The sequence below is a fragment of the Phaseolus vulgaris genome, chromosome 11 (genome assembly GCF_000499845.2).
Source record: "Phaseolus vulgaris cultivar G19833 chromosome 11, P. vulgaris v2.0, whole genome shotgun sequence".
Lineage (NCBI taxonomy): Eukaryota > Viridiplantae > Streptophyta > Magnoliopsida > Fabales > Fabaceae > Phaseolus > Phaseolus vulgaris.
The window spans coordinates 7931893-7950035 of NC_023749.2; the positions used below are offsets into that span (position 1 = coordinate 7931893).

Here is an 18143-nt window from a genome sequence, read left to right on the forward strand (position 1 = left end):
ACTATCAAACCCAAATAGTATATTTATATTGTTATTTTGTGTAATATCAGGAAAATAATATAATAAAACAAAACAAAACCAAAAATAATATATATTAATAATGTCAACTATTTAATACTATAATCTAACTAAAATATATATGTAAAAAATTAATCATTTTAATTGTGTGAAAAATAAGTTTAATGATTGTTATAATAATCACGGTAGAAGTTTGTTAAGCTTTTGTTATAATTACTCTAAAATTAGGTTATATTCGTGTCTTTTTATATATGAGTGAGTTCCTTTAATAAGAGATAAGTAGGCTCCATGTGTCTTACAACGCTTAATTTAAAACAACTTAGTCTATGATTTATTATACTAGTTTCGAAACGTCTTAATCTATTATAAAATCTTTCATCCAGTTTGATTGTCTTTTGGGCCTCGCATGTGCATTGGACCTTGGTAGTCTCTGCCTTTGAGACACTTTGTCCATAAAGTGTGTTCCTGATTGCATTTGGGCCACGGGGAATCGTTGGGCCTTTGTTGTGTGCGCTCTCTGGTGGTGTATGTTGTAGGGGGGTTTCGAATTGGACTTTTGGAGGTGAGTTGAGTCGTTGTTGAGTGTATTGCATATTAGGGTTAAGACTATTTCTTCCTACACCTCATCCACTTCTTCATCAACCCCGTAAACTTTAAAATTCCTAAATTAACCTTCAGTAAAAATATAAAAATAGAAAGCAATGTTTTACGGTTTCATGCTGAGTGAAAAAGGTGTGTGGGTTAAAGGTGGCGGTGGTGGTGGTGTTGATGGTCGTTGCTGATGTAATTCTCAGGTGAGTTTTTTTTTGCTTCATTACACACGATTCCCTTGACTTTTTATGTTCTGGATAAGGTAATCCGTCAGATCAACAAATCATAAAATCCATAAATAACATTCTGGATTATTCAGTTTGTAATTTACCATTGTGTTCTGTATTAGATAACCCAGAAAGTTAATCCAAATTTGAAACTAAGTTTTGTGTTACATAATCCGAAACACAAATAATGAATTTTAAAACTTTCAGATTAGGAAATTCGTATACATACGGGATCTGGAAATGAAGCAAAACTCATGTTTCTAGGATGCGTAATCCGATAATAATATTTTAAGTTATAAAATGACTTATGGATTACCCAATCCAAAAGTCATTTTTTAGTTATAATATGCCTTAAGGATTACCCAATTCGAAAGTCATATTTTAGTTAGCAAATAACTTATGGATTATCCAATCCGGAAGGTATTTTTTTGTTATCAAATAACTTATGAATTACCTAATTCAACAACTATTTTTTAGTTATAAATGACTTATGGATTTCCCAATCCATAAGCTATTTTTCAGTTATCAAATGAGTTACGGATTATCCAATCCGGAAGGAAAATTGAATGTTGTTTTTAATTTGCATAATTGTGCAAATTTGCATGAAAATTTGAATAAAATGGAAATTTATGTGTTATTAATGAAGGTGGGAGTATGGACCTGGAGGTTGGATTGTTTAAAAAATGATTAGATGAGGTAGAAATGTTTGTGTAGTATGAAAGACTTAATGAATTATGTGCATGAACATGAATTGGTTGAAGGGGACCATGGTACCCATTTTACAACATATAAGGTGAATATCATTTCATTCATGTTAGGGTATTATAATCTGAAGTGATCTTGTAATATTGTTAAAATAACTTTGTGCAGGGGTTTCCTTCGTGAGAATACTTACTTGAATAAGTTCGTAGGGTTGGTTATGGACTTGGTTTTGTTATTGTCATTATTAGATCTTACACAACAAATGGAAAGTAAGGGAGAAAGACATATGTCTTATTAGGTTGTGAAAGGGGGGTAGGTACAAAAAGTACAAGGATGGTTTGGAGGTTACTATAACTTGTACTAAAAAATGTCATTGTCTCTTTAAATTGCAAGGTAAACCTATTGGAATAGGTCAAGGTTGGGTACTTAAGGTAATACGTGGTACTCATAATCATGATTTGTATGTACATTAGTTGATCATCCATATGCGGGTAGATTAAAAGCGAATAAACATTTTATGCTTGTTGATATGACTAAAAGCATGGTTAAGCTAGGTAACATACTACGTACTTTGAAGTAGAACAACAAGGATAATATGACAACAATAAAGCAAGTATACAATGCAAGATACTTCTACAAGAGATCAATTAGAGGACCAAGAATTGAATTACAACAGTTAATGATGTTGTTAGACCATGACAACTATCTTCACCAGAGTACGTGTCATGAGTGTTCCAATGTTGTTAGTGACATTTTTTGGACTCGTCCTAATGCTGTGAAACTTTTGAATTCATTTAACATTGTATTCTTGATTGGATACGACTTACAAAATGAAAAAATATTGACTTCATTTACTTGAGATTGTTGGTGTGACTTATACATGTTTGTCCTTCTCTATTAGTTTTGCGTTCTTATCTAGTGAGAAAGAAAATAGGGTTGAAGTCATTGTTTGTGATAGAGATCTTGTTTTGATGAATGTCATCAATGTTGTGTTTCTAAAAGTAACAAACCTTTTTTTTCGGTTTCACATAAATAAGAATGTCAAAGCAAAATGTAAAATGTTGGTAGATTATGTCGAGACTTGGCAAGTTGTGATGGATCTGTGGAGGATTGTCATTAACTATACATAGTTTGCTAAATTTGATGGGTTTGTTAAATTTTTTTAAACTATTTGTTCACCATGGTCATTATTTGTTGAATATGTAAAGAACACATGGATTATTCCGCACAAATAAAAGTTTGTTAAGTGTTGGAGAAATTTGTTAATGCAACTGGGAAATGCAACACAAACAAGTATGTCTGTAAATGTTGAGATGCATTTTATATCAAAATATGCTTTTACTTTGTTTAGAATGTGTATAACGTCTAATTATTTTATGTTTTATACTTAAGGTTGAATCAGCTTATTGATCTTTGAAACAAGTATTACAAAATAACATAGGAGACATGTGTTCGGGTTGAGATGCTATAAAACACGTTATTATACTTCAACATGAGGATGCTTGGAGCCTATTAAATATTGACGTCATTTCTTGATTACTTCTGTGAGCATACATCTCACAGACATACATTGAGGATGCTTGGAGCCTTGGGCCCATCTTTTTATTGAAGAATTCTAGCGGGTGCCCTTCTTGGTTGAGCACTTCTCCTACCGCGACTGCTGATGCGTCTGTTTCAACTACTAACGACAAGGTGAAATTTGGAAGCTTTAGCATAGACATTTTTTAAATTTGTAATTCCTCAAATGCCTGCAATGTGAGCTTTGGCTATCTAAATGTTTTGTATTGTAAAAAAATTGGTGAGAGGAGCGACGAGAGTTGCATAATGATGAAAGAATTTCCTATAGAGGTTGAGGAAACCCCACAAATCCGTGAGGGAACGTGGATGTGGGAATTTTTTAATTGCATTCACTTTTCATGGGTCTGGGAAGACCTAGCCGAAATTATATGGGCCAAGTAACTAACTTGATTGATTTGTGGCAAAACTACACTTGGTTAGCTTAGGAAAAAAAATTGTGCATGTAAACTTGTAAGCTAGTCTTTAAATGAACAATGTGATCCTCTAAATTAGAACTGTAAATGAGAATATCATAAAAAAAAACTTGGACAAACCGGCATTGGTAGGGTCTCAAAATATTATTCATCGTTTTCTGAAAGGTTGAAGGTGCATTAGTCAAGCCAAAAGGTATGACCAAAAATTCATAGTGGTTATCAATAGTGTGAAATGTGGTTTTCTTAGTGTCTCTGGGGAGAAGTAGGATTTGGTGATATCCTAAGTAGAGATCTATTTTAGAAAAAACTGTAGCTGAGCCTAGTTCATCGAGAAATTCATCGATGATAGGAATAAGGAATCGACCATGAATTGTGATTGCACTTATGGCTCTTTAATCAACATAAAAGCGCCAAGAACCATCTTTTTTTTTATCAAGAGGACTGGTAAGGAGAAGGGGCTAGTGTTAGGCTTAATAATGCCTTCTTGAAACATATAAGATATGAGTTACACTACAAAAAACAGTGTAAAAAATGGCGGTTTTATTATGGCGGTTATTAATAACCGCCACAATTTTCAGTATAATATGTCATTTGACTAAGCGCCACAATTATCCTTGTATAATACGTCATTTCAGTATAATATATCATTTTTAACTGTCGCAATTATCCTTAAAAAAATAAATTCCCAATTTTTTCCCTCCATACACCATTTCTCATTATTCATTTTTTTTAAAGCTTGCTTTCACTTAGAAATTGATTTTTTTTTTAAAACTTACTTTTCCTTGGAAAATAAATATTTTTTGAAAATTTGCTTTGAGTTTGGAAACCAAACCCTAACACCTCTTCCATATCTCTGCTCCACACCCCTAACGTCTCTTTCCTCTCTCTGCTCCACACCCCTAAGTCTCTTCCCTTTCTCTGCTTCACACGAAACGAAACCCTAACGCCTCTTCCACCTGGCTGCTCCTCACGAAACTCAAACGCCTGTGTCCTCTCACGAAACCCTAACGCCTCTGTCCTCTCACGAAACTAACGCTCACTCTCGGGTCCGCCATCGCCACCTCCGCGCAAGGATTCAACGTTTGTTCAGGTTCGTTTCGTTTCGTTTCGTTTCTTCTATCTGCAACTAAAACCCTATCTCGTGTTCAATTTCGTCTACCATTTTTACTCGTTTCAACTGCATTTCGGGTATCTCTGCCTCTGGTCTCTGTTATCTCCAGGAACTAAGTCTCTTGGAGATCACTGCCTCACCCTATCTTAGGTGGCCTCTGCTTCTCTCGTGTTGGTTTGACAATCTCTGCCTGTCACTAAGAAATTTTATTGTTAATTGTGAATATCATCATTATTAGGTAATTTATTTTATCATTTTTGAGAATTTGTATGTATATTGTATATGATATATAAACAATTTTCAGAATAGCAAGCAGCTATCTCATAGGGCTTTTTGGGACAGGCTTGTGTTGTGAGTTGTTTCTCTTTCAAAATTTTATGTTGAATGCCTTTATTGAGTTGGGACTGTTAAAGTGACATATACACTAGTCCTGGTTGGTCATTTTTACTGTCTGTAAGTGTGGCACCTTGTCATACAGTAATCTACGCTTAGATTAAACATTTTAGGAGACTGAAACTGCATTTTACAGGTTTGTAATCAGGTATGTGAGCTGTCCTGGAGAAAAAAACGAGTACATATTGCAATAAATTTCTAAAAGCTATTGCTGCAAATTTTTAATACATAGATAAAAAATTGTGTTGTTCACTAATGCTAATTTTTTTCTTAGCAACTGATTTTTTTTGTTTGATTCTGTATGTGCAGTATAAAGGTATGTGTTATAGAAGTATTCTATATAGCACCATCCCCCTGTCGAGTTTTTAATTTTTGATATCTATTATTTGTGAATTATTATAACTATATTGGCACATACCCTGTCACCAATCTATACCATTTTCTTAATAATAAATAGTACTAGGTAATGTTGCCAAACTCTCTAGTTAACTGTTCGGCTGGTATAAACGTAGTTGAGGTTTCCAGCAAATAGACTTAGGATGCAGGAGGAATGTGCTTTTCTGGGTAGTGTTTTCCTTGGCCAAAGAACTTCATCCCTCACATGCTTAAGGCTATGTTTTAAGGACTTACAAATTTAAGTTTGTACCGTGATTATCCTAAGCTTAAGGCTATCCTTAATGTTTACAAAATGATTAATGTTTTGTTAGCAGGTTAATTTAAGCTTCACTTAATTAAATTAACACAATTATACCACTAAAATCATCCCATTTAATGGGTGAATTGGCCTAAATGTAGTTTGTGGATATTATATGAAATGATTCACTCACTAGATTTTTTCTAAATCCGAAAAATATGTCCAAACTTTAGTCAGATTGCATTGTTATATGTAATTGGTTTCCTTTCTTTCCAGGAAACATTCCATGCAGAGTCCTCATTTTTGGCTAGAGTTGACCAGTCTGATGAAGAGGGGCTAATTATTGATTTTCGCATATTTTATGGTATGCTTCATCCTTTGATTCATGTTTTGTTTTGTTTTTGTGCTTGATAATGATTGATTTGCATTCAAGATCCTTAATTGCATATAGGCCTGCAATACATTGTTAATTCTTGATTGTCGCATATTTTATGGTATGCTTCATCCTTTGATTCATGTTTTGTTTTGTTTTTGTGCTTGATAATGATTGATTTGCATTCAATATCCTTAATTGCATATGGGTCTGCAATACATTTAGCTTGTTTTTCTCATTTGGATTTCTTTTTTGTTTTGCGGGACACTTTTAAAGGAGTTACATGAAGTAAAGAGGAAAAGTGCTGCTCTTCAAATGCAACAGTTTGTCGGAGAGGAAAAGAATGATTTATTGGATTAATTGAGATCTCTTCAACCTGAACAGGTTTTCCCCTTTTCTGGAATTTCCGATTATCCTTGCATTTGGACCTATTCTCCTTTGGTGCTTTTTGCTCTGTTACATTTGTGGCTCATTATCTTAACCATGAATAGGATTCTTTCTGATATAATTTTTTTCGTATTCAGTCAAGTTGTTTTTCTCTCTTATTTTAAAATACTATCAATGATATATTTGAAAATCTTTTTATTCATTTAACTGAACCTAAGTGGTGAGAAGGTTATTTGTTGTTCTGAAGGTTGTCAAATTGATATTCAAATTGTGAGTTGTAAAACTAACTTTTGAATCATAATTTTGGAGCATAAATTTTATCACATTGTGGTGCACAGAGGGTACAGTGCGCCCAGCAGTGATGACTTGTGTGGAAGGAATGTAGAATCATAATTATATAAAATGAATGATGATGATGATATTGTTGATGATCCGTAACTGTAGCTCAAATGAAGAGGATAAGGTAACTCAAATGGAAAATGAGTTTGCAACTCTGAAAAATCAAATGAACACTTTGCTTGCATATATTGCTTCAAGAAAAGATGTTCCAGAACATTTTGCTGCAATGGCAACTAATTTGGTTCATGCATCCACCAATGAGGTATTAATATATTTAAATATTTATTGGTGTCTTTTATTTTATAATTATAAACATACAAATTCATTAACTTAAAATTATTTATTTCAGGCATCAGATTATGGAAGTGGTGCTCCATCACCTAATCAAGTAATAGGATCAAGTGCCGGAAGCAAAACTAATTAGGGATGTGTGTTTTAATTTTAAATTTGATTAGGGATATATGAACTTTTGAACAATTATGTGTTGTAATTTTGAACTTGATTAGGGATGTATGAACTTTTTATGTGTTTTAATTTTCAATTACATATAAACTTTTGAACATTATTATGTGTGCTTTAATTTTCAATGAAATGAATGGATGATTATAACTTTATACATTATTTTATTTTATTATGAAAGAGTGGTGGTTAAATTTTATAATTTTATAAAATAGATTATAAAAAAGTGGTGGTTAAATTTTATAATTGTATAAAACAGATTATAAAAAAGTGGTTAAATTTTATTTATTCAGTATTAAAATTACGTCAGTTAAAAACGTCACTACTTACGTATATTATGGTGCCAGAATTTTCTTCAATGATTGTAAATTGCGACAGTTATAACTGACACTACTTACATATGAAAACTGCCACTATTTACACTATGTTTAAAGTGGCGGGTGTTGCGGCGGGTAACATAAAACCGCCACATTAAACTTTGTGGCGGCCAGTTTTATGATGGTTTGAAAAACTGCCACAAGTGTATATTGTGGCGGTTATAAACGCCACTTTATACGGAAAAAAACTGCCACAATATACACTTCTTTTGTAGTGTTAAGTGATAACTTCTTTGTGATGGTGAGGGCAACGATATGGTTTAACTTTGATTAGTTAGGTATTGAGTAAAAAGGGATATGATGGTCATGTGGCCTGTGTGGGGAGTAAGTCGTGTGGTCTTTGGAATATGATTTTGATGTTACTTGAGAAGGGATTGAATTGTAAGGGAAATGGAGGATAAATGGGATAATGGGTTTTGTATTTCAGTTTCAACTGACTATGGAGGAAGAGGGTGGTTTTCAATAGAAAGAAGGTGAAGGGAGGCAATGGAGTTTGTAGATAGGTATTGGCAAAACTTGTGTAGGTAGCAGGGGTGGGCTAGGTGTAGTGGTGGCTTGTAAGATGATTTATTAGTTTTGTGTGTGAATGCAGTACCTGATACAAAAAAATCAACCTTAATGGCACAAGTTTGCTTAACTGGTCAATTCCCAATACCACATCAACACCTTCAATAGGAAGGAGATAAAATGGTATGGTGAATGAAGAGGTTTGGAGAGAGATGTAAACTAATAGGCAAATTTCCTGACATTTAATGAAAGCTTCATTTCCTACTATTAGAGATAAGGGTGACTGGGTGTAATGGGTAGGTTTAGATGGTGAGCAATGTGGGGTTGGAGAATATTATGAGAGTTGTCTGAGTCAATCAATACCGTGACTGATAGGTTATGAATCACACCTATAAATTTGAAGGTTTTGGTAGAAATGTTTCCCATAAAGACTAGGGGATAAAGGTGGAGATGAATGGTGTTTGTGGATTCTATTGTGGAGGTAATGTCTTCCTATGCTTCAAAAAGTGGTTCTAAATCCTCCAATTAAAGCAGAAAATGAAAGGTACTACATTTGTGTCCTGGAATGAATTTCTCATTGTAGTTGTAACATAGCCCAAAAGTGCGTCGTTCCTGCATTTGAGTGGTTGTCAACTGTTTGATGGGTATGGGTGAAGGTAGGTAGTGAATTTATTATTGGTTATTGGTGTTGATGTCGTGGAAGAGCGAGTAAAGTGCAGCGTTTGAAAACAAGTAGGTTTAGGTTTGGAATCCCTAATTTTATCTCCAATAAGTTTTGTCAAACCAATGGCTTGGGATATGGAATAGAGGTTCAGAATGGCTAACTCTCTACATATGACATATGTAACCCATAAATGAAATAATTAAGTATGGTATTAGGCGTAAGACCCACTATGCAGTTGCATAGTTTTTCAAAGCGTCCTTGATATTCAGTAATCGTGGTGGTTCTGTTAGAGTTTGAACAACTCCACTTGGTGATTAGTGTATGTATTAGAAGGGCCAAAATGGAGTTCTAAGGCCTAAGTGAGCATGGGCCAATCAAAGGTGAGGTTGTTGTGATGTAACCATTTGAACCAAGAAAGTGCACATCCTTGCATGTGAAAAACAACCATGGACAAATGGTGCTCTATATGTATTTGATAGAAGGAAAAGTAGTGGTCAGTTTGGAAGAGTCCGTCTAAAGAATCCTTTCCATCAAAGAAGGGTAAGGTCAGTTTAGGTGAACTTAGTGTAGGGGGTGATGGGTTTTGACGGTTGAGATTTTACTCCATTTGAACCTCAATGGAAGTCAAGCATTGGATGGTGTTCAGGATTTCTTTCAAGTCCTTATATTGAAGTTTGAGAAACATAAGGAGGTGAGGAGGTAATGAAAACACCAATTTACTAGACCTTTGTTACAATTACTCTAAAATTAGATTATACCAAAAATTCACGTGTTTTTTCTTATGTGAATGAGTATTTTTAATAGAAAATAAATAGGCATAGTGAACTTTATAATGCTTAATTTAAAACAACTTAACCTATAATTTATTATACTAATTTGAGACCGTCTTAAATTTTTTTTACCTCTCATGTGCAGTGGTATAACAAAGTTATTAAAAAAAACTGAATTTTAAAATATTTACAATACAAAATATTTTGCTAATAACATATATCCATAAAATTGAAAGTAACATTAAACTTTTTTTGAGAAAAAAATGAAGTGAAACAAATCTAAACGAAATCTGTTTTTTTTTATTGTATTCAATGTTTTTTCTTTTCCATTTGAGGTAAAAGGAAAATTTCATTTGATTGGGAGGGAATAAGTGAAATAGTGTTAATCTTCTGTCCAAAGACTGCACCGTTCTCTTTCGTTCGCCAGCTTTTGGTTTATTCCATTCTTTTAAGATAATTTTAATTTTCATATTACTACTTTTTGTCTCTTTGTTTGTTTAAGTTTTTATGTTAAAAAATTTACATTTTTTTTATTTGAATTAATATCCACCTTTTTCAGAAGTTATGCGTATGGGGTATTTGTACGTGAGAACGAAAATGGAATTTTTCTTCTCTATAACTGTATATAAAACTAAAAATGTATGATTATTGTCATGTCACTAAGATTCTTGGAGTCTCTTGGGCATTGGCAGTATTATTTTGTCATCATTTAATTAAACTTTGTCCTTTGGAAATCTTTTATACTTTTATTATTTATTGGTCATTCTTTAACAGTCTAACCATTATCTCGTCTACTTTAACTTTTGGGTGCAATGCACTTTTTTGTGTTGCTTTAGCTATAGACAACTACTAACATCTTCCTTTATTACCATTTTCTTTGTTTTTTTATATCCTACTTGCACGCAAAAACAATAATTACATAAACAGTATAATTTAAATTATAAATGTAATTGCATTTGTGATGAGACTAAAAATGACACTTTTTAAGTATTTAACGATTACCAGTTTTTTAGAAAGATTTTGGAAAAAAAAATAAACACGTTTCTTTGAAAGATACAATTTGCATTTTTACTAATTAGATTAATCGTGGTTGTTAGAAACTTTGCACAAAAACAGTAATTTGTGTGTGTGTGTGCGTTTTCTTGAAAAGGTTCTTTTAGCCTGTTCAGTTAATCATAATTATGAAGACTTTTTTGGTTTATTTTGTTTCCTTTGCGTCTTGGAGCTTCGAAGAAGAAAAAGTTGTGTACGTCTCTTTTTTTTTTTCCGCGTTTGAAAGCGTCTCAAATTCATTGACTTGAAGTCTTAAAAGTTAAAGGATATGAAAGGATTTTTTGGCCCCCCAGGATAAGAAAATGTGACAATGAAGTTTATATATTTTGCTAAAATACTTTTTTTTATAATTATACTCAAAGTAGTAAACATATATAAAAATATAACTTTATTTGCAAGAAGAAAAAGTGTATGAAAAACAGTAAATTCAATATAATATGATCGATTTGCTATTGGGAATTGATCCAAATACATCCATAGGTATTAGAAACATGAACATTGTTATGATACCTATTCACGTACATTTGAGCCAACAAAATCATAGGTACCCAGTTTTTAGGAGATTTTAATACTATAACTAAAGTCAGTGAGAAGAATATGTGTTATATTTAACCACTCACCCTTCTAGAGTAATATTCCAACATAGTTCATCATTTAAAAAAATAGATAAAGCGTTACGAATTTTGGTGAAAATTTTTGAAAAATTGAAATTTACGTCATCCTCTAATTTTTGTTTTCTATATTAACATTTAAATATGATATGTAAGTTTTATATAAATTTATATTTTTCCAAGAGACTGTAAGACTATTTTGCGGATATTACTTAAAAAAATCAAGATTTTTTTGGCGGGAAATTTTAATTAATTTTGAAAATTTGGCGCAAAGTATTATATTTCATCCTCATTAAGAAATTTGGCCACGAGTATTTATGTGGAATCATTGGGTGAAGTACGTGTGTCCCTTGAGATAGAGTTAAGTTTTGAATTAGGATTAAGAATAGAAATAATACTTCAACATCACTGAACATGCATTGAAAATTTTAGTATAAAATATTAGTTATAGGAGTGGATCATAGTTATTAAGGGTTAAGGTTATATTAATAAAAGACAAAAAAATTATTGGTCTTAATTAATGTGAAAGAAGAAGCTTTTGGGTGATTAGCATGATGATACTAAGGATAAGAAAATAAGACAATAATTTGGAAAATGTTGGTTGGATCCTAATTACGGTCAACACATAGAATAGCTTTTCAACCTAACAGAAGTTAGAACCCTACTACAAGTTGCTTATTTGCATATCCATCCAAACTTCAATTATTTCTGCATTTATTTATAAACTAATCATAATAATTATTAGCCTCAAGATCTCCCCTGTTTGTAGAAGAAAGACGATGAGACTTTTGACCAGTGACTTTTCCACCCACTTGTCGTATTCCACAATCAATTTTCTCTCTTCAATGATCAAAAGGAACAGTTGAACCTTTCAAGGATAAGCATATACACCTTGCATTCATAACTCATCTTTCATTCAGCTTTTGCCTTTCCACAACACTTCTGCATATTTGCCAAACTTTATGATTTAGAACTTCAAAACCTTAATATTAGTGACTTTATATTGATAGTAACACATAAACCCATTAATAGAAAGGTTGATGAAATCTTATAAATAAACACAAAACCAAAACAACTTATATCGAATACTTACTTAAACATTAAAAAATTAATCCTGATCCAAAATCAAAATCCAAACGTTATAAGAGGAGTTTGAAGGAAGAAGAAAATCACGACGAAAAAAAGTAACTTGTTCAACTTCATATCGTCTAATCCTTCTATAAAAACAAAAATAGTATCTATTAGAGTTGTGTTATGGTGAAATTATAATTAAGTTTGGTGAATAGTGTTTATAAGTTAGAGAAAAGTTTTGTTAACATAATGAATAGTAAATAACATACATTAACACTGTTTATAATAATATAATATTTTTAGTGTATGTTTTTAATTTGGAAGGTGTTAATATATCAGCACCATGAGATAAGATGAAAGCAGTTAAAAGTAAGAGGAAAGTTTGTAAGAATTGTGATTTTTTGCTTTTGCATAAAGCTTAGTTTGACAACTCCCAACCTTTCCTTCTCAAACTTATATCTGAAAAAGAATATTTAAGGTCCTTTAGTGCAGTGCCTGACCCTTTACGTGTGTGGCCCCATTTTGGAGAAATTCAACTCTGAATAAAGCTCACTTTATTTATTTTCTTTCACAAGTGTACGTTGATACGTACGATTTTGGCACCAACCTTCAAGCTACCCTGTTCTGTGAGCAATGTGTTAATTATTGTTCAACCAAATACAAACTCACCAAGAATAGCAAGTAATAATTCAATTTATGGCTTCCAAATAATTAATCATAGAGAGAATTAAAGTTGATTGAAACCATGGTTCAGTGGCCGTGTTGAAAACGTAGACAAATGGAAAACCTATGAAAAATAAAAGGGCTTTAACCACATGGATACGGAATCTTTAAAATGCATAACATTTGGTTTCTGTGAATATACATGAAACCACACCTTCTCGTGAATGCACTTTATTAAAATACTCAGCAAAAGAAAAAGCCGAAAAGTATTTCATCGTTTGGTTTTAGGTTGACCTTTCCCTGTGTTAGTGGCCAGAATATTCTTGTATTATTAAAAAAAATCTCTTTTGCAGAACCAAACTCAAAATCAAAAAGGAAAAGGGTAAAGGGGTGCAATTGCAGGGACACTTTTTTTTTTTTTTATTAGTAAGTTTATTCTTTAAACAATTATGATAAAAAAATGGACATTAAAAAGTATAGATTAAACTCGTGTCTGGCTTGTTCTGTCCATAAAAGTATCAGAGCCATAAATCAGTTTAAAAGCGCCATCATAAAGACATGATGAAGAGTTTTTCTTTTACAATAATGGCTTATGTTAGTCATAAATTATATCATATTGTTTCTCTGTCATAAAACCAGAAAGCATGTTATTATCCTTTTCTTTATCTTGTACAACATATGATATAATTTAATTTGAACACACTGTCACTATAAATATGTTTTAAGTGACAAAATGAATGAATCATAAAATTATATGTTGAGTGATTTGAAAAACATTGTTTGAAAGTTTTGCTGTAGCACTGTCTTTTGGCTTTTCCATCCTTTAGAAAAGTTAATGTTTCTTTCTTTTGGCAAAGGCAGACAAAAATCAAGGGGGGTTTTGAGTGCAGGGTAGTGTGGTCAGTGGTCTTGCATAGCATCATCATCGCGAAAGAAATATGCCATGCATAAAACCAATGCAGTGTCATCATTATCCCTCCAGTTAGCACTTAGCCTCATGAAGCACATGCAACCCAACGCCTGAGTATTACAGGGGATATAGCAACTTTTGTGCACAGATAAATGCAAAGGCACATTAAAAGTGATCATAAAGAGAATGCACTGGTCATTCTTAACAATCATTATAAAACAGTGTTTTATGTTAATTAACATTAGCAGATGATCACCACATACACATCAGTAATGATTAAGGATATACATTTTTTTTTGAAACCTGAGTCACATGTAAACACGCTTGAAAAATTGAACCCGTTACACGGAGACCAACCACTTGATGATTACTGAATAGTAATTAGAATTGTATGAAACAGAGGTTAGAGGCAATTATGCAGGGCGAAGAAGGCGAGGAGAGCAGCATTGGAAAACTAGGAAAGAGCCAAATTGAAAAGCATGGATGGAAAAGAGCAGTTAACATATGGGACAAATGATAAAGGTGGGAAAAGGACAGAGTTTAAAGCAACTAACGACCCTGTTTCGAGGCAATGGCATGGCCAATGGTGTAGTAGTAGTGGTAGTGGACAAATTATGAAGGTAGAAAGAAAGGACGCAGAAGAAACTTGTAGGAATAAGGGTCATAACTAATGAGTGCACCAAACACCTTCTCAGCGATGCAGGACACCTAATAAGGACATGTACGTGCCAGCCCCTTTTTTGTCCCCCCTCCAAAATCTATTTACAATCATTAAATTATCACAGCATACAACAAAATCAAATGAGAGATAGATTCCTATTTCCATCTTATCATTTACATTATGCATAAACTAATAGTAACAAATTCTGAAACTGGCATTGCCATTTTGAAAATATATCATCGGTATTGGTTAACTAATCACATCAATATCACAAACATCTCAAAGTTCTCCTTCTCCTGGAATGCTAAAAACCAAAATTGAAAAAAAGAAAGAATTGAAACAGTCTAGACTATAGCCTCTAGTCTATAACCCTAGCAAAGACCATCCACCATTATTATCATCATCCATCACCACCCAGTTGAATGAAATTAACCTCTGACACCTCACTCACATGACAGAACAAGCATTTGGGTTCTCGTCACTAAAAATTTGTGGTGCTGGTGCATGTAAGTGAAATTGCATCTGCTCCGGGTACACTGGCACATAGCTATAGCCACCAATATTGCCGTGTCCATAACCATAACCAAAGCCAAAAGAAGGTTGTGGCACATACTCCATTCTGCTGTAATCTATTTTCTCTACTCCCTCTTCATTAGTATCTCCTCCTCCTCCTCCTCCACCACCGCCCTTTTTCTTCTTGTTCCCTGATCCTTCCTTGTCCTTGTCAGCATCCTTCTCTTTCTTGGGAGGGACCACCTCAACCTTCCTCTTCAGCTTCTCCGTTAGATTCTCCACCAGAGCCTTAACATCCATTGTCCCTTTCACAGTCACCGTTTCCTTTTCCTTGTCTATAGCCATTTCTTGCACTCCTGCGTCATGTCCATACCCAATTAGCCAAACCAAGAGATAACTTAAAACAAAAATGCAAAAAAAAAAAAACGATACAGAAAACTAATTAACTAACCTTTGGTTTTCAGCACAGTCTTGCCAATCCTGTCCAAGCAACCTTGGCAATGCAGTGCCATCTTCAGAACCGCGGTAGTCACCACCTGGTAATTAAATTAAGCAAAATTAGCATCAAGTAAGTGACTAATAAAGTAATAAATTAAACAAATAATAATAATAACAACTGAGATCACCGAACAGTGCCGGAACAAATTAGAAAATAAATATAAAAGATCCCAGGCTGGCAGTAGCAGAGAGAGTAAAATAAAATAAAAGGGAAAGGTTGGGACCAGAAACGAACGAACGAACCTCTTTGTCCTTGTTTTTCTTGTCCTGCGTTTTGTTATTCGCTTTGGTGTCTTTATTCTCCTCCTTCTCCTTCTCCTTCTCCTTCTTAGTCTGCGGAGAGACGATTTCCACCTTCTTCTTCATCTTCTCCGCCAGGTTGTCCCTCAACTTCACGGGGTCCACTTTCCCGGTCACTGTCACCTTCCCGACGCCGTCCTCCGCCTTCACAGTCTCCACACCTTCAACAGCAAGCAAAAACACTTAAAAACACAGCAATTAAACAAACAGCGTTGAGCGAGCAACCTCGAGAGATGAAAAAAAACCTTGGAAAGAACGAAGGTGTCGAATGATCTTGGAAGCGCAACCGTCGCAGTGGAAGTCGAGCTTCAAAACGACGGTGGTGGCGGCGTCCTGGTTCTCCTTGTTTCCGTTTCCGCCGCCTGTCTTCTTTTTCTGCAACAGCAACAACAGAATTAGTTATCGTTGGCAACGTAACGGAGCAAAGGAAAGTGGCGAGTGAGTGAGAGTAAGTTACCGCGCCCATTATGGTGTGTGAGTGAGTAGCGAGCGGTGGTTTGGTAGCGGTAAGTATGAGTGTTTAATACGGGTATGCGTGGGTATTTATAGGGGAAGTAATAAGTATGCACATGGTGCGTGTTTATGATGTGGGTGAGTGGGACCCATGGTTGAAGTGTTTCCTTCTTTCACAAGGAGACTGGTTTAATTATGTTGACTGGACCAAGAAACTTCTTGCCTCTTGCCAAGCTACTGTCTGTGTCCTTCTTCAATTGGGCTGGGCCTCCCTCAATGCACACTCTGCAATTATACCTCCCCTCTTAATTTTCCCAACCTCTTTTTCTATTTATGGCCGCACTCTTTTTATCAAATTTAACACACCTCCCTTTTTATAAAACTTTTTCTCATAACACAAAACCTTTTAATAATAATAATAATAATAATACACGTGTCATGTTCTCATTAAATACACCTACGCTCGTTAAACACTTCTCTAGCTACCCGAGGTCTTGCTTGTAAGCGTGTGCGGCGAATTAATAACATCAAACAACTTTCGTCCCATTTGCACGCTATTATTTTTAATTTTACACTATTTTTTTTTCATTTTCATTCCGTTCCATTCATATTGGTTGGTGTAACTTCATAGCCCAATTACAATTACACTGCACACTCAATCTACTATTCACTATTTCTGGGTTTTTCTCTAACTTTTCATAAATGTCATTCGGGTCATGAGCCCTCTACCCGTTGGGTTTCATCTAGATCCACTTACTAATGTTCCTAAACAAATTTTAATTGGTTTCTTAATAAATTTACAAGGCAAATTCTCCTCCTTATAGAGTAGTTTTATTTTGAGCATATATGAGAAATTATATTTAACTGTGTGAATTTTTTTCTTCAGTTTTTTACTCTATTTTTACATTTGACTGTTTTTATTTTATTTTATGACTTCAGAAAAAAAAATGAAAATTCAGTCAATAAAAATATCACTAAATTTACTTCAATTATCAACGTTTATTATTTATTACTATAAATAATCATAATCACTTGAAAATAAAGAAGACATCACTCTCTATTATACTTATAATGATACTCGTTGAATTAAAAAAAAAACTATAGAGATCTATTAGAAGTCCACGATATTTTGTCTCAAAATAAAAGTGGATATAAGCGTTTTATTGTGATAGGATTGAAAATTGGCTTCGGAGTTAAATTCAATGATTTAGAGATTAATGTTATGTACGTTGACTTGTAATTACTTGATTGTTAATAAGTAATTTAATAAAAAAAAATTAGATAATGATAAAAATGCAAGTTTGGTCATTTTCATAATGAATTCAGTTCTTTATCGATCTGTAACAATTTTTGATCGGTTACTCATATAAATTAAATTGTCTATTGTTGTGGTTGGTATTTATAAATGAGTTTAGCTATAGAGGTGAATAAATAAAAGTCTGATATGCAACTTTTGTTTTTAATCCTTATCCTATCTAAGAAAGCATATATTTTTATACTGAGAAATTATGCAATGTAAATGTGAGTCCACATCTTGTGAAGCTAATAAATAAATAAATCTAATTTCCCTTCTTAATAAAAATGCCTTTTATAAAATAAATATCATATCAATTCTAGAGAAAATATTCTGAAAGTAAAAAAATCAAATAAGTGAGTTTTAAAATACATATCTTTTTAATAATGTTTCAAAACAAAGAATAATCAATTATTTTTTACAAGATAGGATAAGAATAACTATTTTTAAAACCATTTTATAATGGACTTTGTGAAATGTTGATAAGTTCCTCACCTAGAATCGACTCCTTAATTTAATTGTTGGTTCAAGACGATTTTTTTTTTAAAATTCTTTTGAATATTTGTCCTAAAA

At 33.2% G+C, this 18143-nt stretch overlaps 1 protein-coding gene and 1 long non-coding RNA gene across 2 annotated transcripts; one reads left to right on the forward strand and one right to left on the reverse strand.

Annotated features, from left to right (window-relative positions):
- The first annotated feature begins 6889 nt into the window (after positions 1-6889).
- On the forward strand, positions 6890-7328 carry LOC137820090 (uncharacterized). Its single transcript, XR_011082539.1, has 2 exons — positions 6890-7028; positions 7116-7328. It is a non-coding gene; the product is annotated as an uncharacterized lncRNA (long non-coding RNA).
- Positions 7329-14715: 7387 nt separating this feature from the next.
- LOC137821999 (heavy metal-associated isoprenylated plant protein 3-like) lies at positions 14716-16415 on the reverse strand. The gene is made up of 5 exons (XM_068626843.1): positions 16281-16415; positions 16069-16198; positions 15767-15984; positions 15477-15561; positions 14716-15381 (listed from the first exon to the last, which is right to left on the reverse strand). The coding sequence occupies exons 1-5, from the start codon at positions 16287-16289 to the stop codon at positions 14960-14962; spliced, it is 864 nt and encodes a 287-aa protein (XP_068482944.1). The 5' UTR covers positions 16290-16415; the 3' UTR covers positions 14716-14959.
- Between the last annotated feature and the right edge of the window lie 1728 nt (positions 16416-18143).